The sequence below is a fragment of the Diadema antillarum genome, unplaced genomic scaffold, assembly GCF_040938485.1.
Source record: "Diadema antillarum isolate AM-2024a unplaced genomic scaffold, OU_Dant_1.0 seq00001157_RagTag, whole genome shotgun sequence".
In the NCBI taxonomy this organism is placed as follows: Eukaryota; Metazoa; Echinodermata; class Echinoidea; order Diadematoida; family Diadematidae; genus Diadema; species Diadema antillarum.
The window spans coordinates 38,138-56,225 of record NW_027271967.1 but is presented as its reverse complement, the minus strand read 5'-3'; the positions used below and the strand labels follow the sequence as shown (position 1 = coordinate 56,225).

Below are 18,088 nucleotides of genomic sequence, written 5' to 3'. Positions count from 1 at the left end.
ATTCGATCAGATTAAATCGAATGTATAGTTGATATATAGATTTATGAATTAGATTATCCTAATTCTCCCCGTCTTCAAATGTATGTTCATATACACTTTGAAATATATTGATTCTTATATTATTGTATTTGAAATAGATATTTGAAATTGAATTAGATTTGAAATGAATTGAATTGAATGAAGATTTGAATTTGATTAATTGTTGTTGTTTTTTAACATGATTGTACATAGGTTAAAAAAAATACCTGCTCTGTTAGAATATCCAAACATGAGTGGTAGGCCCTATAGGCCTATAGTGCAATTTAATAAATGTAGATAATTTACAGATGTGTAATATATACGAAAAGATAGATAATTATGCAACATACGGTTGATGTGATTCGAGGCCCGCTATTGGTAGGCCTCAAAGCTACCGTGGATTGATGTATACGTCCTTTCCAAAATCCAGTGTCGTCGTTTAAAAAGGCACCAAACGTTTATATTGTGGGTAAGGAAAGGAAACAGATGGTGTAAATGTATAGCTATGGAGAAAAGAAAAATTGGATAAAGGGAAATGCATTTATCACACCTGCATTGTAAACTCTTCCTTATAATCATGATGTTCCCTCAACCAACCTTCCTTGTATGCCACTTTGCACATAATTATATAGGCCTACATAAAGTGATGTATGGTGTTTTCAGATGTCATAACCGGGACAATTATTGTTCCTCCATTTAATAGCCATAGCGACACAAAGCAGATAATTATGTCAATCATCAGTCAGAATCTAGCCTTTACTATAACCTTTAATAGTTTCAAAGGGGAATTAAACAGAAATTGAGTGAATTGAGCGATAGAACACATCAGTGAAGTTTAAGGAAAATCGGACAATCCTTTCAAAGAATCTGTATACATGTATGAATTTTAAAGTTCCAGTGCAGCCGTGTATTCCAGAAAACTTCAGTTCGTGACATTATTCGTCACAACAATAAAAAATGGATAAACGATATAGAGAATTAAAAAAATTTTTTTTTTTAAATGAGTAGTGTACATTCCTTCGACTTGTTAATGACATTATATCAAGGGTATATTCCCCTGCTTTCTGAAAGAGGTAACGCTAAGTGGAAATATGTTGCGTTTTCCTTACGTTTTCTTTGAGTGATTTTCCATACTACGTATACAGTCTTCTCGTCCATTCTATGGCTTCACCTAACCTTTAATGCTCATAACTTTTCAACGGATTGTCCATTTTTTTTTCAACTTGACTTGTTTCTCTTTTTTACAGGATATATTGGCTTTCATTCTCCTTCATGCCATTTGAGCACTCTGACTGAGTGCTAAAAAGGGCATTATGAATACCCTCGATAATTATCATTATCATCATTATTCAAGGACGCTTCATAACATGGACAAATACCCCGAGAGGCGAGAGATGACATGACCCCAGACCCAGTGGCGGATCAAGAGGGGCCCGGGGCGCACTGATGGGCGCGCGCCCCCTCTATATTTTTTGTTAAAACAAAAGAAATAAAATGAGATAATTTTGTAAAGGCGCCTCCCCTTTACCGGAGTTTCTGGAGTCGCCCCTGATACCCCTTATTCAATCTATTCAAGTCTTAGGGGAATGTTTATCATTTCTCTCTTCTTCTTCTTTTTCCTCTTCTTCTTCTTCTTATAATAATAATAATAATAATAATAATTATTATTATTATTATTATTATTATTATTATTATTATTATCATTATTATCATTATTATTATTATTATTATTATTATTATTATTATTATTATTGTCATTATCATTATCATTATTATCATTATCATCATTATCATTGTTATTATCATCATCATCATTATTATTGTTATTATCATCATCGTCGTCGTCATCATCATCATCATTATTATGCATTCATCCTTATCTTTATAACTTTCATGATTATAATTCTAAATGTATTATGACCATCAAAGTGTAAAGATTGGTTACAATAATCATAAAGATGATGATCCTCATAATATGCCAGCTATATCAGACACCTTTTAAAAAGATTCATCTTCTCATAAATGAGATGTAGTTTAGGAGTTAGTTTCCATGACTTGATTCCCTCGTATAAAACGTGTGTGTGTGTGTGTGTGTGTGTGTGTGCGTATCTCTCTCTATAAGCAAGATTATAAATCTCATCCTTGATATCATTATACTTCTCATGTCATCAACAGGGATGCCAAGTTCAAAAAAAATTTATGAGTGAGATTTTCATGACTCGGCATCTCGGCATGCGAATGTGCGCGAGCGAGGGTGTGGGAGGGGTTTTTCCCCCCTGTGGCCTCCCACGGTAGGGATCTTTTTCAATTTTTAGCTCTTGATGGTGCGATCAGGTGCATACTTAAGTGATTATTTTTTACTTATTTTGAAAGACAAAAGGGAAATATACCTTCAATTGCAACTATCACTTTAATCTTTTGAGCTATATGCTCATTATTATAGGCCCAAGTTGCAGACTTCGCCCGATGCGTGAGAAAAATTGGTGTCATGCGTGAGATCGTGAGATGGCCCCTAAATGCTTGAGTCTCACGCAGAATGCGTGAGACTTGGTAGCTCTGCATCAATTCTGATGCCACAATATTCAAAAGGTAACCATATCGATCGGGAAGACATGCACAAACAATGAATAATAACCATTGATGTGATGGATACTAGTTTTTCTCTTTTATTTCACCTCAAAATAGGGGAAATTTGGCGAAGATTTGTATTACTAGTATTATAAATATATATCTATATAAATATATATATATATTTATAATGTGAGACTTGTGAAACGATGACAGCGAAATCTTGACTTTTTAAGCACATAACAAACGCTGAAACTACGATAACCTTCTTATCTCACATTCAACTTTGCTTTAAAGTCCTAACAGTTCTGTCTGTCTGTTCTCAAGATTTGGCAACAATACTCGAATAATTTGAACATGCGGGCATTTCACGTAGCCGGTAGGACCTATAACTTATGTATTTTTGTACGATATTCTAGCTAAAACAAAAGATAATGCCCCTCCCACCCATCCACCCCACCCCCCCCCCCCCACCCACACACACACGATCTCACAAACACTGAAAACGAGGAAAAAACGACTAATGTAGGGACAAAGATTCTCTCTCTTCATCTCCACCTATAGTGATTGGTGACTTGAGTATACATCCACTTGATATGTCGTATTGTTTGGACAATATTTCCGAAGCCATTACCCTCGTCAAGCGTTTGCTTATAAATAATCATGGTCTCCTTGCATGTATATCTGTTATATTTAAAGTTGCTTAATTTGTCTTTTGAACGGCAGGTATATAATTTGCATAAATGCATAAAATAACACCTGCTCGTTTTCATTTTTCATTGTTATGGAATAATGTCGGACATTTTATTTTGAATCAGTCATATCTGCTTCAATTGTTAGATTTGAACAATATAATTGTACTCTATCAATTCTTTCAGTTGACTTTGTATTACATCTATGTTTGAAAAAGAAATTCAGAAATGAAATCAATCAATCAATCAATCAATCAATAATTATTAGTGAATGATGCTAATCTAATTCATCATTTTTTTTAAAGTATTCAAAAATGTGCCAAAAAAAGGAGTGTGCTATACCTGAACTCACAAAAGATATCGGGTTTACCTTATTATGGAAATACTGTTTTCATAGGCCTACATGCAGCGATAAGAAATTATATACAAACTGTACATGTATTTTTAAGCGACCTTTTCAGAAGTAAAAACATGTTTTTAGTACTACATGTATATGTTGAGTCACTCCGACCTTCAAAAATAATTCAGACTACCGCAATGGTAGTTTGAGATAGATTTTTTCAAAATCATAATTATTATTGGGCAGTGGAGGAGGTGGTAAGAATATGTACCTTTATAGGAAATTGAGAGAGTCTCCTATGAATCAACTACAATATATTCAATACTGCTTCATGCTAAACATTATAATATTTTGGATAAAATGACGTCTCTGCTTTTGACGGCATTTCCATTTTAGTCTTGTACTATTTATGAAATGACGTTGCAAGGCAATTGTGATATCACAAATAAATTCTGACATCACTCGCTGTTTCGAATGTCAATGTGAAATGTATATATACAACAATTTCTAACAATCAAAACAATTGTGATATCACAAAGCAATTCTGACGTTACGCGCTGCTTCGTCGGTCACGAATAATAATAATAATAATAGCTTTACTTGTATAGCGGACAGGTCCACTTTTCAGTGCTCATGGCGCTTCAAAAATGAAAAGATATCATATATTTACATGCATATACATATTCAAACATTTCAACAAAGAAGAAAATGGTAAACAAAAACAAATATATACCAAATAAAGAATACAACATATACCAATTAAAAATACAATATTGATCCAATATTAATGGCATACATCAATTACAGTCCTCAGTATGAAAGGAACAGATAAGTTTTAAGTTTGGATTTGAATGACTCTGTAGATGACAGTTCCCTTAACTGAAGAGGTAACTGATTCCACAATTTTGGTCCCATAACGGAAAAAGCACGATCACTATACCCATGTTTTACTCTGGGTGTTTGGAGTAAGAATGTATCTGATGATGAACGTAGCCTTCGTGTCGGATTGTATTTTTGAACAGAATTACTTATGTATATGGGGGAAAAAGAATGAACTGAATGATGTACTAATAACAGAATCTTGAAAATAATCCTTTTTTCTACAGGTAACCAATGTAAGGAACGGAGAACTGGTGACATGGAATCAAACTTATTAGTAAAATTTGACAATCGGGCAGCAGAATTTTGCAACCGTTGAAGTTTTGTGACATCTTTTTTTGGAAGATTACACAATAATGAATTCGAAAAATCCAACCGAGAAGAACTCAAAGCATGAATAAGTATCTCAGCTGCAAATTTAGACAAATATTTCCTTATGAAACTTAAATTACGCAACTGATATCGAACATTCCGCTGAATATGAGTACAGATGACTTCGAAATGACATTTCCTGATCAAATATGACACCTAAATTACGGGCTGTTTTCGACGGAGTAATGCAAGTGGCAGTGCTACCAATGTTGACATGACAATCCACATGACTGATAATCAACTTTGCTTAACATATGCTTTGATCCCAATAACAGAAACTCAGATTTATTATCATTTAGTTTAAGGCCATTGAATGTAAGCCAGATTTTCAGGTCTTGCAAACATGCTTCGAGTTTTGCGATGGCGGATGACAATGAAGACACAGTGGGTTTAAAAGACAAATAAAGTTGTATATCGTCCGCATAACAATAATAACTAATACAATGCTTGCGAAATACTTCACTAATTGGTTGCATATACAGAGAAAAAAGCAGCGGGCCTCCAACAGAACCCTGGGGTACACCAAACTTTGTTATAGTTTTACAAGAGGTAATAGAATCACCAATTCTGACATAATGAGATCGATCACATATAGTAGGATATAAACCAATCAAGAACAGTTCCTTTGATGCCCAAATATCTCAATCGTTGAATCAGAATAGCATGATCGACTGTGTCAAAAGCTGAGCTCATATCAAGCATGATAAGAGCAGTGATGTTACCACCATCTAATTCTCTGAACACAATATCTGATGTTGACTAACTGTGTTTCTACACTATGACCAGGCTTGTACGCAGATTGAAATGAATCAAGCAATTCATTATCTTGCAGATACGTTGTCAGTTGTGAGAAAACAACCTTTTCAAGCAATTTACTTAAATAAGGTAAATTTGAAATTGGGCGGTAATTTTTTAGACACTCCTGATCTAAGCCTGCTTTTTTCAAAGTTGGATGAACAACTGCTTTTTTACACACCTGTGGAACTACACCTAATCTCAGGCTAGCATTTATGATTCTTGTGATAACGGGTGCTAAAACTCTGCCACACTTCTTAACCAAATCTGTTGGGATTGGATCAAGTTCACATGATTTGTTAGGTGAGTTCTTAATAAGCTTTTCTATCTCATTAACAGTGACAGACTGAAACTCACTCAATTCTGACTTGACTTCACAAACAATGTCATTTGGCTGTTCACAACAAGTTGGGAAACTTGGGAAACGAAATCAATTTAATGAAAATAAAATGGCACAAATAAAAACAATTAGTTGTGACATAATGTAATCGCACCCTGCTTCATACCCTTCGTAACATCGCATCCACCAATTCTTGCCTCATATTTTCTCCTTCTTTGTTTAAATTTTTGATCCCAAATATAAAAGAAATATATAGCTTCTGGTTAAAACTATGGGTCTCGGTATCTTCAAAAGACGTGACAAGTACTATTTTGGAGTCCCCTCTGCCAACAGTAGTTTTAACCAGAAACTCTCAAGGCAAAATGGTTTTGGCTTGTTTGTTTGTTTGTTTTATTATTTTGTTTCGTTTTTGTTTGTTTGTTTGTTTGCTTTTGCACACAAACTGTTATTTCACGTCTTTTGTTAGCTTCGGGCATTTTTGATGTAACAAGTTAGTAGTCGAGAAGCAGATAGCAGTGCTCTTGTGATTCTCCTCTGTTTCGAAAGAGATACTAGTATACCGCCACCTTTTGTCCCCACAAACCATGCATAAGTCGTCCATTTTGTGGAGCGCAGTGAGTGAAGAGGCTACGGGTGTGATACCAGTCAGCGCGCTACCAGGCCGAAGAGAGCGAGATCGGCACGGCAAGCACGGGCATTAGCTAGCGAGAGCGATATAGATAGGCAGAAAGTCAGCCTATTATAACGGTGTGTGTGATCGGTGCCATGCATGTGAAATCATAACCCGAAAAGTCGTTGACACCACCTTCTCCCCGGACGTAAATACCATCTCACAAAATTTTCCTAGGACTCCATTCCAAGATGCCGCTACACCAGCTAGCGGACCCGTGGCAAAAAGTGCCAGTCAAGCAGCTTGCGGAGGTATGATATTTCATATTATTTTTCTAATTTAGAAGGTGCATGTTAAAGAGTTCGCTATTTTGGTTTGGTGGGTCATTGTGGCCTGTGGAATGTGTATAAACCTACACCGGAAAACGGGATCACCGTTGTGTTTAGCGTACCTCATCCTCATCGGCTCACCAGCCAGCCAACCCAGGGCAGAGTTTGAGTGCTACCTACCTGTCGGTACCAGGAGTTGCACGACCACTCCAGTAATAATGCTTCTGCTGTACGTGCAGAATCAACATTTGATGTGGGACCATTTTTTAACTAGCTTGTACTGCCATGACTACACGTAAAATCACTAACAGTTAGTGTCTCGGTCTGCTTGCCCGCTACCAAATGTGGCCATATACACAATTACACAGTTGACCTAGAACAATTTTGCCTAACTAGAGTCTAGTATAGTACTATGACAGTGCAAATAAATTCTTCAAAAAATAGTAGAACTGTCTACAGTTAACCTAATAAACCTCAAAAAGGAGAAATGCAAATGGAAGAGTTACTTCAGGGTTGGAACCGCTAGCTGGTATCTTCTTAAAAATCAAATTATTGTTTTAAAAAAACCCAACTTATCGTATTAAAGTCAAATATCAATGTACCAGTATTTTTTTACTATTGTAAATGTTGGATTGATTGGAAAAAGTGATCAAGGGAAACGGAAGAATGTGTGTCGCCATTAATTAGATCCCTACTTCAATACTGAGCACATAATGTCTTTATCCACTTGGATTACCTGGAACTAGACCAAGCTTGACACTCTTGGAACATTCATTGCTGTATTACACAGAATTTCAAGGATAGGGGGTCTAGAGCTTGTTGGTAAATTTTATTACCAATGGAGCGAAAAGCTGTTGGCAGCTGTGCATATCATCCAGGGATATTACTGGTATTATAATAACCATATTTCCATGGTACAATGTGTGTGTGTCCAACTACCAAGTGGTATTTAAAAGTTTGATGTGATTTTGGGCAAACCACATTAGGGCCTATGTACTTGCCTCCTTTTCCAGTATGTTGATGTGATCACGAAAAAAAAAAGATGAATTCAAAAAAAAAAAAAAAAAATCAGCTGTTGAATGGTAGGCCCTACTAAATATGTATGTGAATGTTGATATTTGTCTAAACAGAAACAGTAATGATCATCATTCTTTTAGTTTTATCTTCATCATGAAATATGTTGATAGTATGTCACCCAAGTATCATAGTGGACCATGATTTTTTTCCCTTCCTTGGTTTTTATGCAAAACTCATCTTTTCTTCTGAATGAGAATGTACAATATAATTACTAAAATATCAATGTCCTTTGTGAGTTTCAGAACACATGCACATTTTGTATTTAAATGAATTGAACCTGTAATTGGAAATTGAATAAAGTTATTGACAATCTTGTTCAACTTCAATTCATCCTTGACTAACAAAATATCTGTCAAAATGACTGAAATCTTTACAGGAGTGTGCTCACCCAATTCAGTATAAAAGAGGCATACAGTTGAACCTCTCTTATCCGGCCTCCCTTTATCCGGATCTCTCTATTATACGGACGCAATCTCGCCGTGATTTTTTTTTTTTTTATAATTACGGGAGGAAAGGGGGATTCCCAACTCCTTGAGAACTCCTACACAAACACACATGAATTACATATACTTGATACATTTCTTAATAATTATTTAGGTAAATCATCCTAAGAATTTATAAAAGAAAATGATTTCATTCTTGCAAACACGAACCTCTATTTTGGGGTCTGTTCCCGAGTGTAACAATGAAAAGGTTGCAGTATACACATCACTACATGTGGTACTACAATGGGCTACATCAGTACATGTGCATGTATGTACATGTATAAAGCATCGAGTCTCCCGTATCCGGCCAAATCCCTTATCCGGATGAGCCCCGGTCCTGACTTGTCCGGATATGAGAGGTTCAACTGTATGTGTTACAGCATCAGTAACTTCTTTTTGAAAAGAAAAATAAGTTTAAGCTTTGTTACAAAATCACTCGATGTACTAAATCCCCTCAGGGTGTAAAAAGCAAACAAAAATAATCATCTCAAAATGATAAAATGCAGGATGACTGCTTAAATATTATCCGACAGATTTGACACAAAGACCTGTATTTTTTAAGATTATATTTTTTGTGTTCCCTCTCCCTCTTTTCTCTGATGGATTCCCAAATCTAACATATGGCATGAAATAGAAGTCCCTTGTGTGAGAGAGCCTACAGCTATAGTATGCACTTCACATAGAACCCCACTTCACTGTTCACTAGAGAACAGAATCAACACCTAGTGAAGGGCTCAGCAGAACATGTGCACCCTTAAAGAGCAGTAGAGAAGATATGAAGCAGAATTGACCTACATGTAGAAGAAGTTTCTTTCTTATCAACAGCTTGATTATAAATGGTGTCAGCAGCTTTTTGAGATGATCGTAATGAGCGGGTTAACCATTCACTGTTTATACAAAGGCAAAGCAGCAGATATTCACCAAACAACAAGTAAAAAAAGACTTCATTGTATGATTGCAATGTGGGATTTGATATTGATGATATTTATTGTGTGCTATAACTACAGACATCCGTCTTTTCGCTGGTCTTTAAAAGTCTGCTGTGAGTAATTCCATCACATAAACACAGTCACACCTTCAATCTTTGAGGCCACCTGTTTGAAATGGCAGCCTCCCCTGTGGACAGGCTGCTCAGCTCAGGGCTGTGACAATATCCACACTGTCATTGTGTATTCTGTACTAGCTGTCCGGCTGCATACACAGCAGCTATTGGTTCATACGTAGCTTGGAGTAATGAGTGAATATATGCCTGCTGTAGTAGGTCTAAGGGGGAAAAAGATAAGAGGGACTGTTGCAAATTACCTTCTTCATTTTGATAATAATGTCTTTATTTCTGGAGTGAAAATTTTTTTCTTTATATTTGTTTTTTATCTCAGTAGAGCTGCATTATTATTTTTTCTTGTTGCATGAAAAATACAAAGTTCCTTGATCTATTACTGAGATACTAGAGACATATACACTGCAGTTTTCCATGCCTACTAAAGGAGCTGCATATTGTAGGTCATAGATACCCTTCACAGGCTGCCCATAAAAAAGGGAATTTGTATGAGTTCTTTTTGGTATCATTCTACTATTGTAACATGATATATTGTTGAATGGATAGCCTGATTTTCCACAAACTGTTGCTGAGTATTTCACATATCATTCGGCATTCATTGAATCCAAGTACATACATATGTGTGTCAGATTTTGTGTGTTAACCGGTTGAGGACAGGCTTATTTTGCTACAACACTCATTTCCCACAGACACCTGCCGGAGTATAATCGGGACTTGTCCTCAACGGGTTAATAAACCACAAAAATTTCGACAAGTATGCAGTCATCTTTGATTGTTTGGATCCACCACACAACCATGTTTGTGAGCTGCTGCTGATTTTAGTTCTTTGTTTATTTACAAGTGCTCAACAATGCAGGCTGTTTTACAAATACGTTGCTGTCTTTTTTTGTTCCTTTTGCAGGGAAAGAGCCATGAAGAAATGCTGGACGTCAGTAACAGTCATGTAAGTATTATACCATCTGTCGTCATGGTTACCTAAGAAACAAAACAATAAGGGATGCATTGTGCACACACAGACAGTATTAAATTAGAGTATTGTATTTTTTGCTTTGATGAGACGTGGTAGTATTGACAATATTAGTATGGTAACAAAGCCAACTGCTGGCTGTATATTATATTACCTCAAATAGCATTTAGAATTGTTTAGAAAAAAACTTTTGTGCTGCATCAGGGGAAAAAAAAAGTGAACACAAATGCAGTCCCTTTACACATAGGCGACTGATGACTGAGAGTTTCTGCACCGCCAAGAATTTGACCTCTCAGATTTTGGCAAGCTCCCAGTTACCTCGGGATTACTCAGCAATAATATGAAAAGTATTGTAATGTTAGAAACTGTATACCTCATGGTATTAAAGCACATGATCATGAATGTTGGACAGTTTAATGCCTTTTGCTGATAGTGTTAATTGGTTTTAAAAAGGTGTAGGCCTACCTGTGTAGTCTTTGAAACATTGGCTAAATCTTACAGCCACATACAACTGTACCCTCTTAATGGAGCATGCAGTCCAGCCTAACCAAAAAAATGCTGGAGGAAAGCTGTGTTGAATCTTTCCATACAAATAAAGAAATCAAAGTGGAGTGAAATGATTGATTTAAGGCTTGTAAATGAACATTGTATTCAGTGATCTTCATGTGTTTGCTGTAGCTGACTGCATTGGAACCCTGTTAAATACTCTTAACCAGTAGTAGACTGTGTCAGATGTTGTGGATAAAACAAGGTACCATGCAAAGCAGGATATGTTTCCCTTGATAGGTTGTTGGTGAGGACTTGTCCCCCCCCCCCCCCCCCCCCCCCCCACCACCACCACAGGTAGGCTAAGCAAATACTTCAGTTTGCCACTCCTGTGTCACACTCTCCCTGTGATCTCAGCCTGTGGATTTCCTTCCAATTAATTTTCCCATGGGGCCTGGTATCTGAGCATTAACCATGCATCATTGCAAGCTCCCCCATTACCGACACCAGGCCCGGGCTTACCAGTGCAGTACACAGTGTCATGTGAGGGATCACCTGATGGGAATTGTGTCTGAAGTGAACCTGACTTAATAACCATTTAATGGCTTCCCCTCAGAAGAGAAGCCATTGTAGTTGTGATTTGCGTCACCAGGAGATACGGAGGCATCCAATTTATGATGGGTATTTGTATGGAAAGCATTCTGCCTGACAGCCAAATATAAACAGCATGGGTTATTAGCTCTCATCCACATGGCACCTGAGTACCCACTGGTGATGCCAAATTAGTGTCCTATCAACATTTTCTGCGCTGTGTTGTTTTGAAATTGCTCAGGCAAGCTTCTATGCCAAAATGTGGTTGACAGTGCAATAACGAAGGGACATTTTGAAATACATTAAAGTACTCTGTAAAGATTTTTTCTGCTACATTGAATGCTGTTGACATTGAAGATCATAATAATGTGATTTTGCAAGGGCACCCAAACAAATAGAGAAAGGCAACCAATGAATAATGTGTTCTATGCTTCTGCACAAAAGGGTGGTTTTGATACTAAATTTTGGGTTTGTTCAAATGATAAAAACTCTACTTCAGTGCCAAGCTCCAGAAACACAAATTTTGCCATGTTGAATTACAAATCAGGAATTATTCTCATTTGTTTGGTTGGTTTTATTTACGGTAAATAATATACCTGTTGTTGTTTTTTTGTAATAATATACGTGATGTAAGGAGGTATGGTGATCAAGGAGTATTTTTTTAGTGTAGTGAAGATGAGTAGGGAAATGTGATCACAGTTTGTAGACACAACAGGAAAGGGTAAATTGCACAGTACGAGGGAGAGTCTGGTGCTAGCGTGCTCTCTCTTTAGCCCAAATCAGCAGTGTCACTGTAGGTTGGTATCCTGACAGGATGTGAAAGAGGGGAAAACAATGGTCGGATAGAGCCTGTGCCACAGGAAGCTTAGAGGGGAAGTGGTGGAATGGGGTTGATATCATGGCGAAGATGGTTTGGGAAAATAGGAAGGTATCATGCTGTCATGCAGCTTAAAGGACCTTGTTTAATCCCCTCCCTCCCCCTTTCCTTCTCCTCCCCCCCCCCCCAACATGCATGTGTTTAATCCTCTTTTTGTCCCCGCCGAACGAGTTCGAGCAGGGGACTATGAAACGGGCTCCGTACGTGTGTCCGTACGTGTGTCCGTCCGTGTGTCCGTCCGTGTGTCCGTGTGTGCGTCCGTGTGTGATCAAAATCTTCAATTTGCTACTTCTCTGTCATTTATGAGCCAATTTTGATTCTGTTTGCTTTATATGATAGCACTACATGGGAGCTTTGAAACTTCTACACAGAATTCCAGTCGTGACCTTTGACCTTGACCTTTGACCTATATTGTACATTTTGCTACAAAATGCTACTCCTTCGCCATTTCTAACCCGATTTCGATTCCGTTTGCTTTATATGATGGCACTAGGTGAGGGCTTCAAAACTTCTACACAGAATTTTGACCTTTGACTTCTTTGACCTTTGACCTTGATTTTTGACCTATATTGTACATTTTGCTACAAAATGCTACTCCTTCGCCATTTCTAACCCGATTTCGATTCCGTTTGCTTTATGTGATGGCACTAGGTGAGGGCTTCAAAACTTCTACACAGAATTTTGACCTTTGCCTTCTTTGACCTTTGACCTTGATTTTTGACCTATATTGTACATTTTGCTAGAAAATGCTACTCCTTCGCCATTTCTAACCCGATTTCGATTCCGTTTGCTTTATGTGATGGCACTAGGTGAGGGCTTCAAAACTTCTACACAGAATTTTGACCTTTGCCTTCTTTGACCTTTGACCTTGATTTTTGACCTATATTGTACATTTTGCCACAAAATGCTACTCCTTCGCCATTTCTAACCCGATTTCGATTCCGTTTGCTTTATGTGATGGCACTAGGTGAGGGCTTCAAAACTTTTACACAGAATTTTGACCTTTGACTTCTTTGACCTTTGACCTTGATTTTTTACCTATATTGCACATATTGCTACAAAATGCTACTTCCGGCGGGGACATATATTACGCACCGCGTAATTTCTACTTTTCCTTGTTTTTTTTTAATGCAAAACCTTCCTTTGAATGTATGGTATCTATAAGAATTTTGTCCAGAATGGATCAAAGAATTTTATTCCAGAATAGATTCTTTGATTAAGGTTTAAAGATCGCTTCTTGCATACTGTGCTTTATAGCTTGATGTTCTATGAAGTACAGTGGCTTTTAATTTGCTCTATGATATAGGGGATTATTCATTTGGGAAGTTGATGCCATATGTGAAATGGTTGGTCATGAGCTGTCATGTTTAGTGACAGTGGTGCTCCATTCTTTTTTGAGACTTCTAAATTTTATTTGCATTCATTGGCTAGCTAATGTCAAGATACTCAAGGTAATGCTAAGTACATTCACATGGCTCTATTCTAGTTCAATACTAGTAATGGCTGCTACCTTCAAGGAGTACTAGATAGGGCTGCTACACCAAAGAACGCCAATAAGGGCTCCTTCTTCCAAAGAGCACCGAGTGCTAAAGACTAGTATCTTCTAAGAGCATTACTAATGGCTGCTATCTGCTTCTACATGTAGCTTAAATACCAAAAAGGGCTGCTATTGTACCTTTGAAGAGCACCAGTAAGGCCTACTACCTCTAGAGAACACCAATAAGGCTTGCTACATGTACCTTACACCACTTTAGGGTTAAAATTTTCAGAGTGCCAACAAAGGCTGCCACCTTCAATAACCACTGAGAGCTGCCACCTTCAAAGAGCACCATTAAGGGCTGCCACCTTCAAAGAGCGCCAATAAGGGCTGCTACTTTCAAAGAGCACCAATAAGGGCTGCCACCTTCAAAGAGCACCAATAAGGGCTACTACTTTCAAAGAGCACCAATAAGGGCTGCCACCTTCAAAGGGTACCAACAAGGTACACTGTACCTTCAAAGAGCACTGAGGGCTGCTACCTTCAAAGAGTGCCAATAAGGGGTGCCACCTTCAAAGAGTTGCCACCTTCAAAGAGCACCAATAAGGGCTGCCGCCTTCAAAGGGCACCAATAAGGGCTGCCACCACCTTCAAAGAGCACCAATAAGGCAGGATACATTCAAAGGGCACCGATAAGGGCTGCCACCTTCACAGAATGCCAATAAGGGCTGCCACCTTCAAAGAGCACTGAGGGCTGCCGCCTTCAAAGGGCACCAATAAGGGCTGCCACCTTCAAAGAGCACCAATAAGGGATGCCACCTTCAACGAGCACCAATAAGGCAGGATACATTCAAAGGGCACCAATAAGGGCTGCCACCTTCAAAGAGCACTGATAAGGATGCCGCCTTCCATGAGGGCCAACAAGGGCTGCCACCGTCAAAGAGCACCTATGAGGGCTGCCACCTTCAAAGGGCACCAATGAGGGCTGCCACCTTCAAAGAGCACCAATAAGGGATGCCACCTTCAAAGAGCACCAATAGGGACTGCTACCTTCCATGATGAAATAGAGAATTACATGAAGTATTATCCTGTTTCAGGAGGAAAGTTAGTGATTTCCCACCTTTTTATAGAGACAATACACTGTACACATCGTATGGGAGTCAATACATCATTTGTATTTTAGTGAGTTCATTTTGCTAAAATCAATTGACTTCAAAAATTCAGAGAAATAAAAACACTGGAATATGTCACTTGAATACAGTATTCCAAGACTTTCAAGGAGGCTATAACTTCCTCAAGAAGGACAACAGTATCTGAAGCTCTCGACTCAGGGCTACCATTGTCAAAGCACTCTCATAAGGGTTTCTCAGAGTTTCGACCTTGAATGAGCTCCAAGAAGGCTACTACTTACTTCCGAAGCATTCCACTCTTTCCAGTGAAGGTGGCTACACTTCAGCATTTAAAATGTATATATGAGAACTATTACTGTACCATTAGGCACTTACTTTAAGTTACAGGAAATTCATAGAATCTGTCGGATTGCCAAATTCAATGGCAGCCTGATCTGAAGTAAGACCTGCCTACTCTTCTAATTTCCCAGTCATCAACTGTGGATAAGAGTTTTGATACCATAGAGTGGGAAAGCTACATTTGAGAATCCTTGGAACAAATTGTGTACCACTCTATCACTGATCTCTGTGGTAAAGTACAATCACAGCCACAGAATTTTGATTGGAGTCAACCATTACTGATGAGCATAAGCCTCGATGCACTCATTCGCTGACCGATGCTATTTGTGGTTTTCAAATGTACCCTGGTAGGCAGCGTATGAATCCGGTCACCCATGAATCCCCACGCTAACGTCTTTAAGTGCCTTTCACAATAGGATGCATAAATTCTCACTTTCTCGTACATATATATACATGTAGTCAGCAAAGTTGACAGTTTACCGAATGTGATGAAATGATACCCGTACTGGGCACTCAAGGTTCATTCACACTCTACAGATAGCACTTGGTCGGTAGATCGCAGTTAATATCATTTTTATTTGCTGCCACTCTTGATGAAAATTAAATAAATTCAACTGGAAGCCAAGCACTTTAAAGGGGAAGGCTATTAACTGATCAGTGGGAATCAGTGGAAATGCTGGGAGATGATTGTTCCAATCCTAATGGGATTCATTCAAGAGTTCATTGTATAGGGCCTATCTATTGTTGTGTGAAAATGATTTGCTTCAGAACGGTCTCACATTCAAGTAATGTGCAGATTAATGCTCCGTCACTGACCAGGGCCCTGTTTCATAAAGCTGTTCGTAAAGTTACGAACAACTTACGAGCGACTGGTGATCAGTTCTGATGTGCTATACTTATCAGAATTTCCATAATTCAGCACAAGAACTGATCACCAGTCGCTCGCAAGTTGTTCGTAACTTTACGAACAGCTTTATGAAACAGGGCCCAGGGACGCTAACCTGGAAGCATTAAACTGCACATTACTTGAATATGAGACCATTCTGAAGCAAATCATTTTCACCAACAATAGATATACAATGAACTCTTGAATGAATCCCATAAGGATTGGAACAATCATCTCCCAGCATTTCCACTGATTCCCACTGATCAGTTACTAGCCTTCCCCTTTAAATCTCCAGTGTGTGCATCCATAAACGTTGACTAGACCGTGACTCCAGGCATCCTCACGCAGGACTTGCTGTAAAAGCGGATTTTTTTTTTTTTTTTTTTTTTTTTGCATATTTTTTCGTGCTTGGCTAGGTAGTATGAATTTGGCATCTTCATTGATTTTTGATAGCACTAATGGTAGTGACAACTGAGCGAGCACTGAAGAACAGCTCACCACTGTGAGAAATAAATTTCATTGCCATTGTCATTGTCATTGTCATTGTCATTGTCATTGTCATTGTCACTGCTCTCAAGGCATGGGCAGCTTAGGGCTTAGGGCAGCAACTAAAAGGTAACTGGTCGACATTACCATGTGCAACAAATTCACTCTTGCTTCAGAACCAACATAAAACTACTATTAACAACATTGATATCCCTTTAATACCTACTTTTACAGCGCTTGAAATACTCACCAGTCATCGGCAATTTGTTGCCATGCCCCTCCCACTGGCCAGAATACCCCTTTCAAAATCAAACAGTTTACAGCCACAATATTTTGCTACTCACGTATCATACCCCTTTGAGTGGATTTGTGCCCTCTCAAAGTGGCCTTGACCCAAATTTGATGAAATTTGAGGCCTGCCTTGAGATCAAAAACAGAAAAGAATATTATATAACAAGCAAAAATTTACACACTATTAGTTTTTTACTGGTTTCTTATTGCATTAAATGCATGAAAACAACATGAGAATTTCCGCTTTTGCAGTATTGTGGCAAGTTGCATCATTGAATTAAAAAAAGAAGATTTGGGGGGATTTTAACTTGTGGTTTACACACACGGCATAAGGCAGATTATCATGAGGGTTTCAAAATAAAGTCATGATGAACTGATGATTTTTTTTTTTTTTTAAATATGAGAGTTATTGGATTCCATATCACATTGCAAAAAGTTTTTTTTTAGAAAACTATAGTTAAATATTTCTCCTTCTCCCGACCTTTTTATATCTAAGTGTTCACACCCCAATTGATTTCCGCAGGATGTGCTGACAGTAGTACTTTGTACAAATGTACACGTACACATGCCACCCACTGAACAAACGTGGATGATACTGCTTGCACGCACTCATCATATAGGGTTGAACATAGAAGTGCGCATAGTAGGCTACAAGTAGGCATACAATTGTATGTGTGCAGCTGCTGCCTGCCCATATTGCATACGTACGTTTGTACGTACATCGCTCTCATATTTACTACTCAAACAACTAGAGGACAATATTTTGGTGGGTCGTTTAATCAACAAGAGTTTTTTGGCACATGAAATTTTACAAAAATAAACCTCCATGAAAATATTCAGCATAGAGCTGGACTATTGTCTGATGCTCCCATGCCCCACACATTGTGCTACTGTTAGCCATTATACTAGTCTAGTTTCCATACTTACGTATCATAGTCTAAGAAGGCAAGCTTACCAGGAGTGGTGAACTTTGTTCTGTGGAATCATGACAGAAAA

General features: G+C 38.0%; 1 protein-coding gene across 1 annotated transcript in view; it reads left to right on the top strand.

The window, feature by feature from the left end:
- Positions 1-6,734: 6,734 nt before the first annotated feature.
- Positions 6,735-18,088, top strand: part of LOC139744303 (ribosomal protein S6 kinase alpha-3-like) — a 44,002-nt gene continuing 32,648 nt past the window's right edge. Inside the window, exons 1-2 of the mRNA XM_071654751.1 lie at positions 6,735-6,925; positions 10,464-10,505. Of these exons, the coding sequence (XP_071510852.1) occupies positions 6,866-6,925; positions 10,464-10,505 (102 nt within the window). The 5' untranslated portion in view covers positions 6,735-6,865. The remainder of the gene's footprint in view (positions 6,926-10,463; positions 10,506-18,088) is intronic.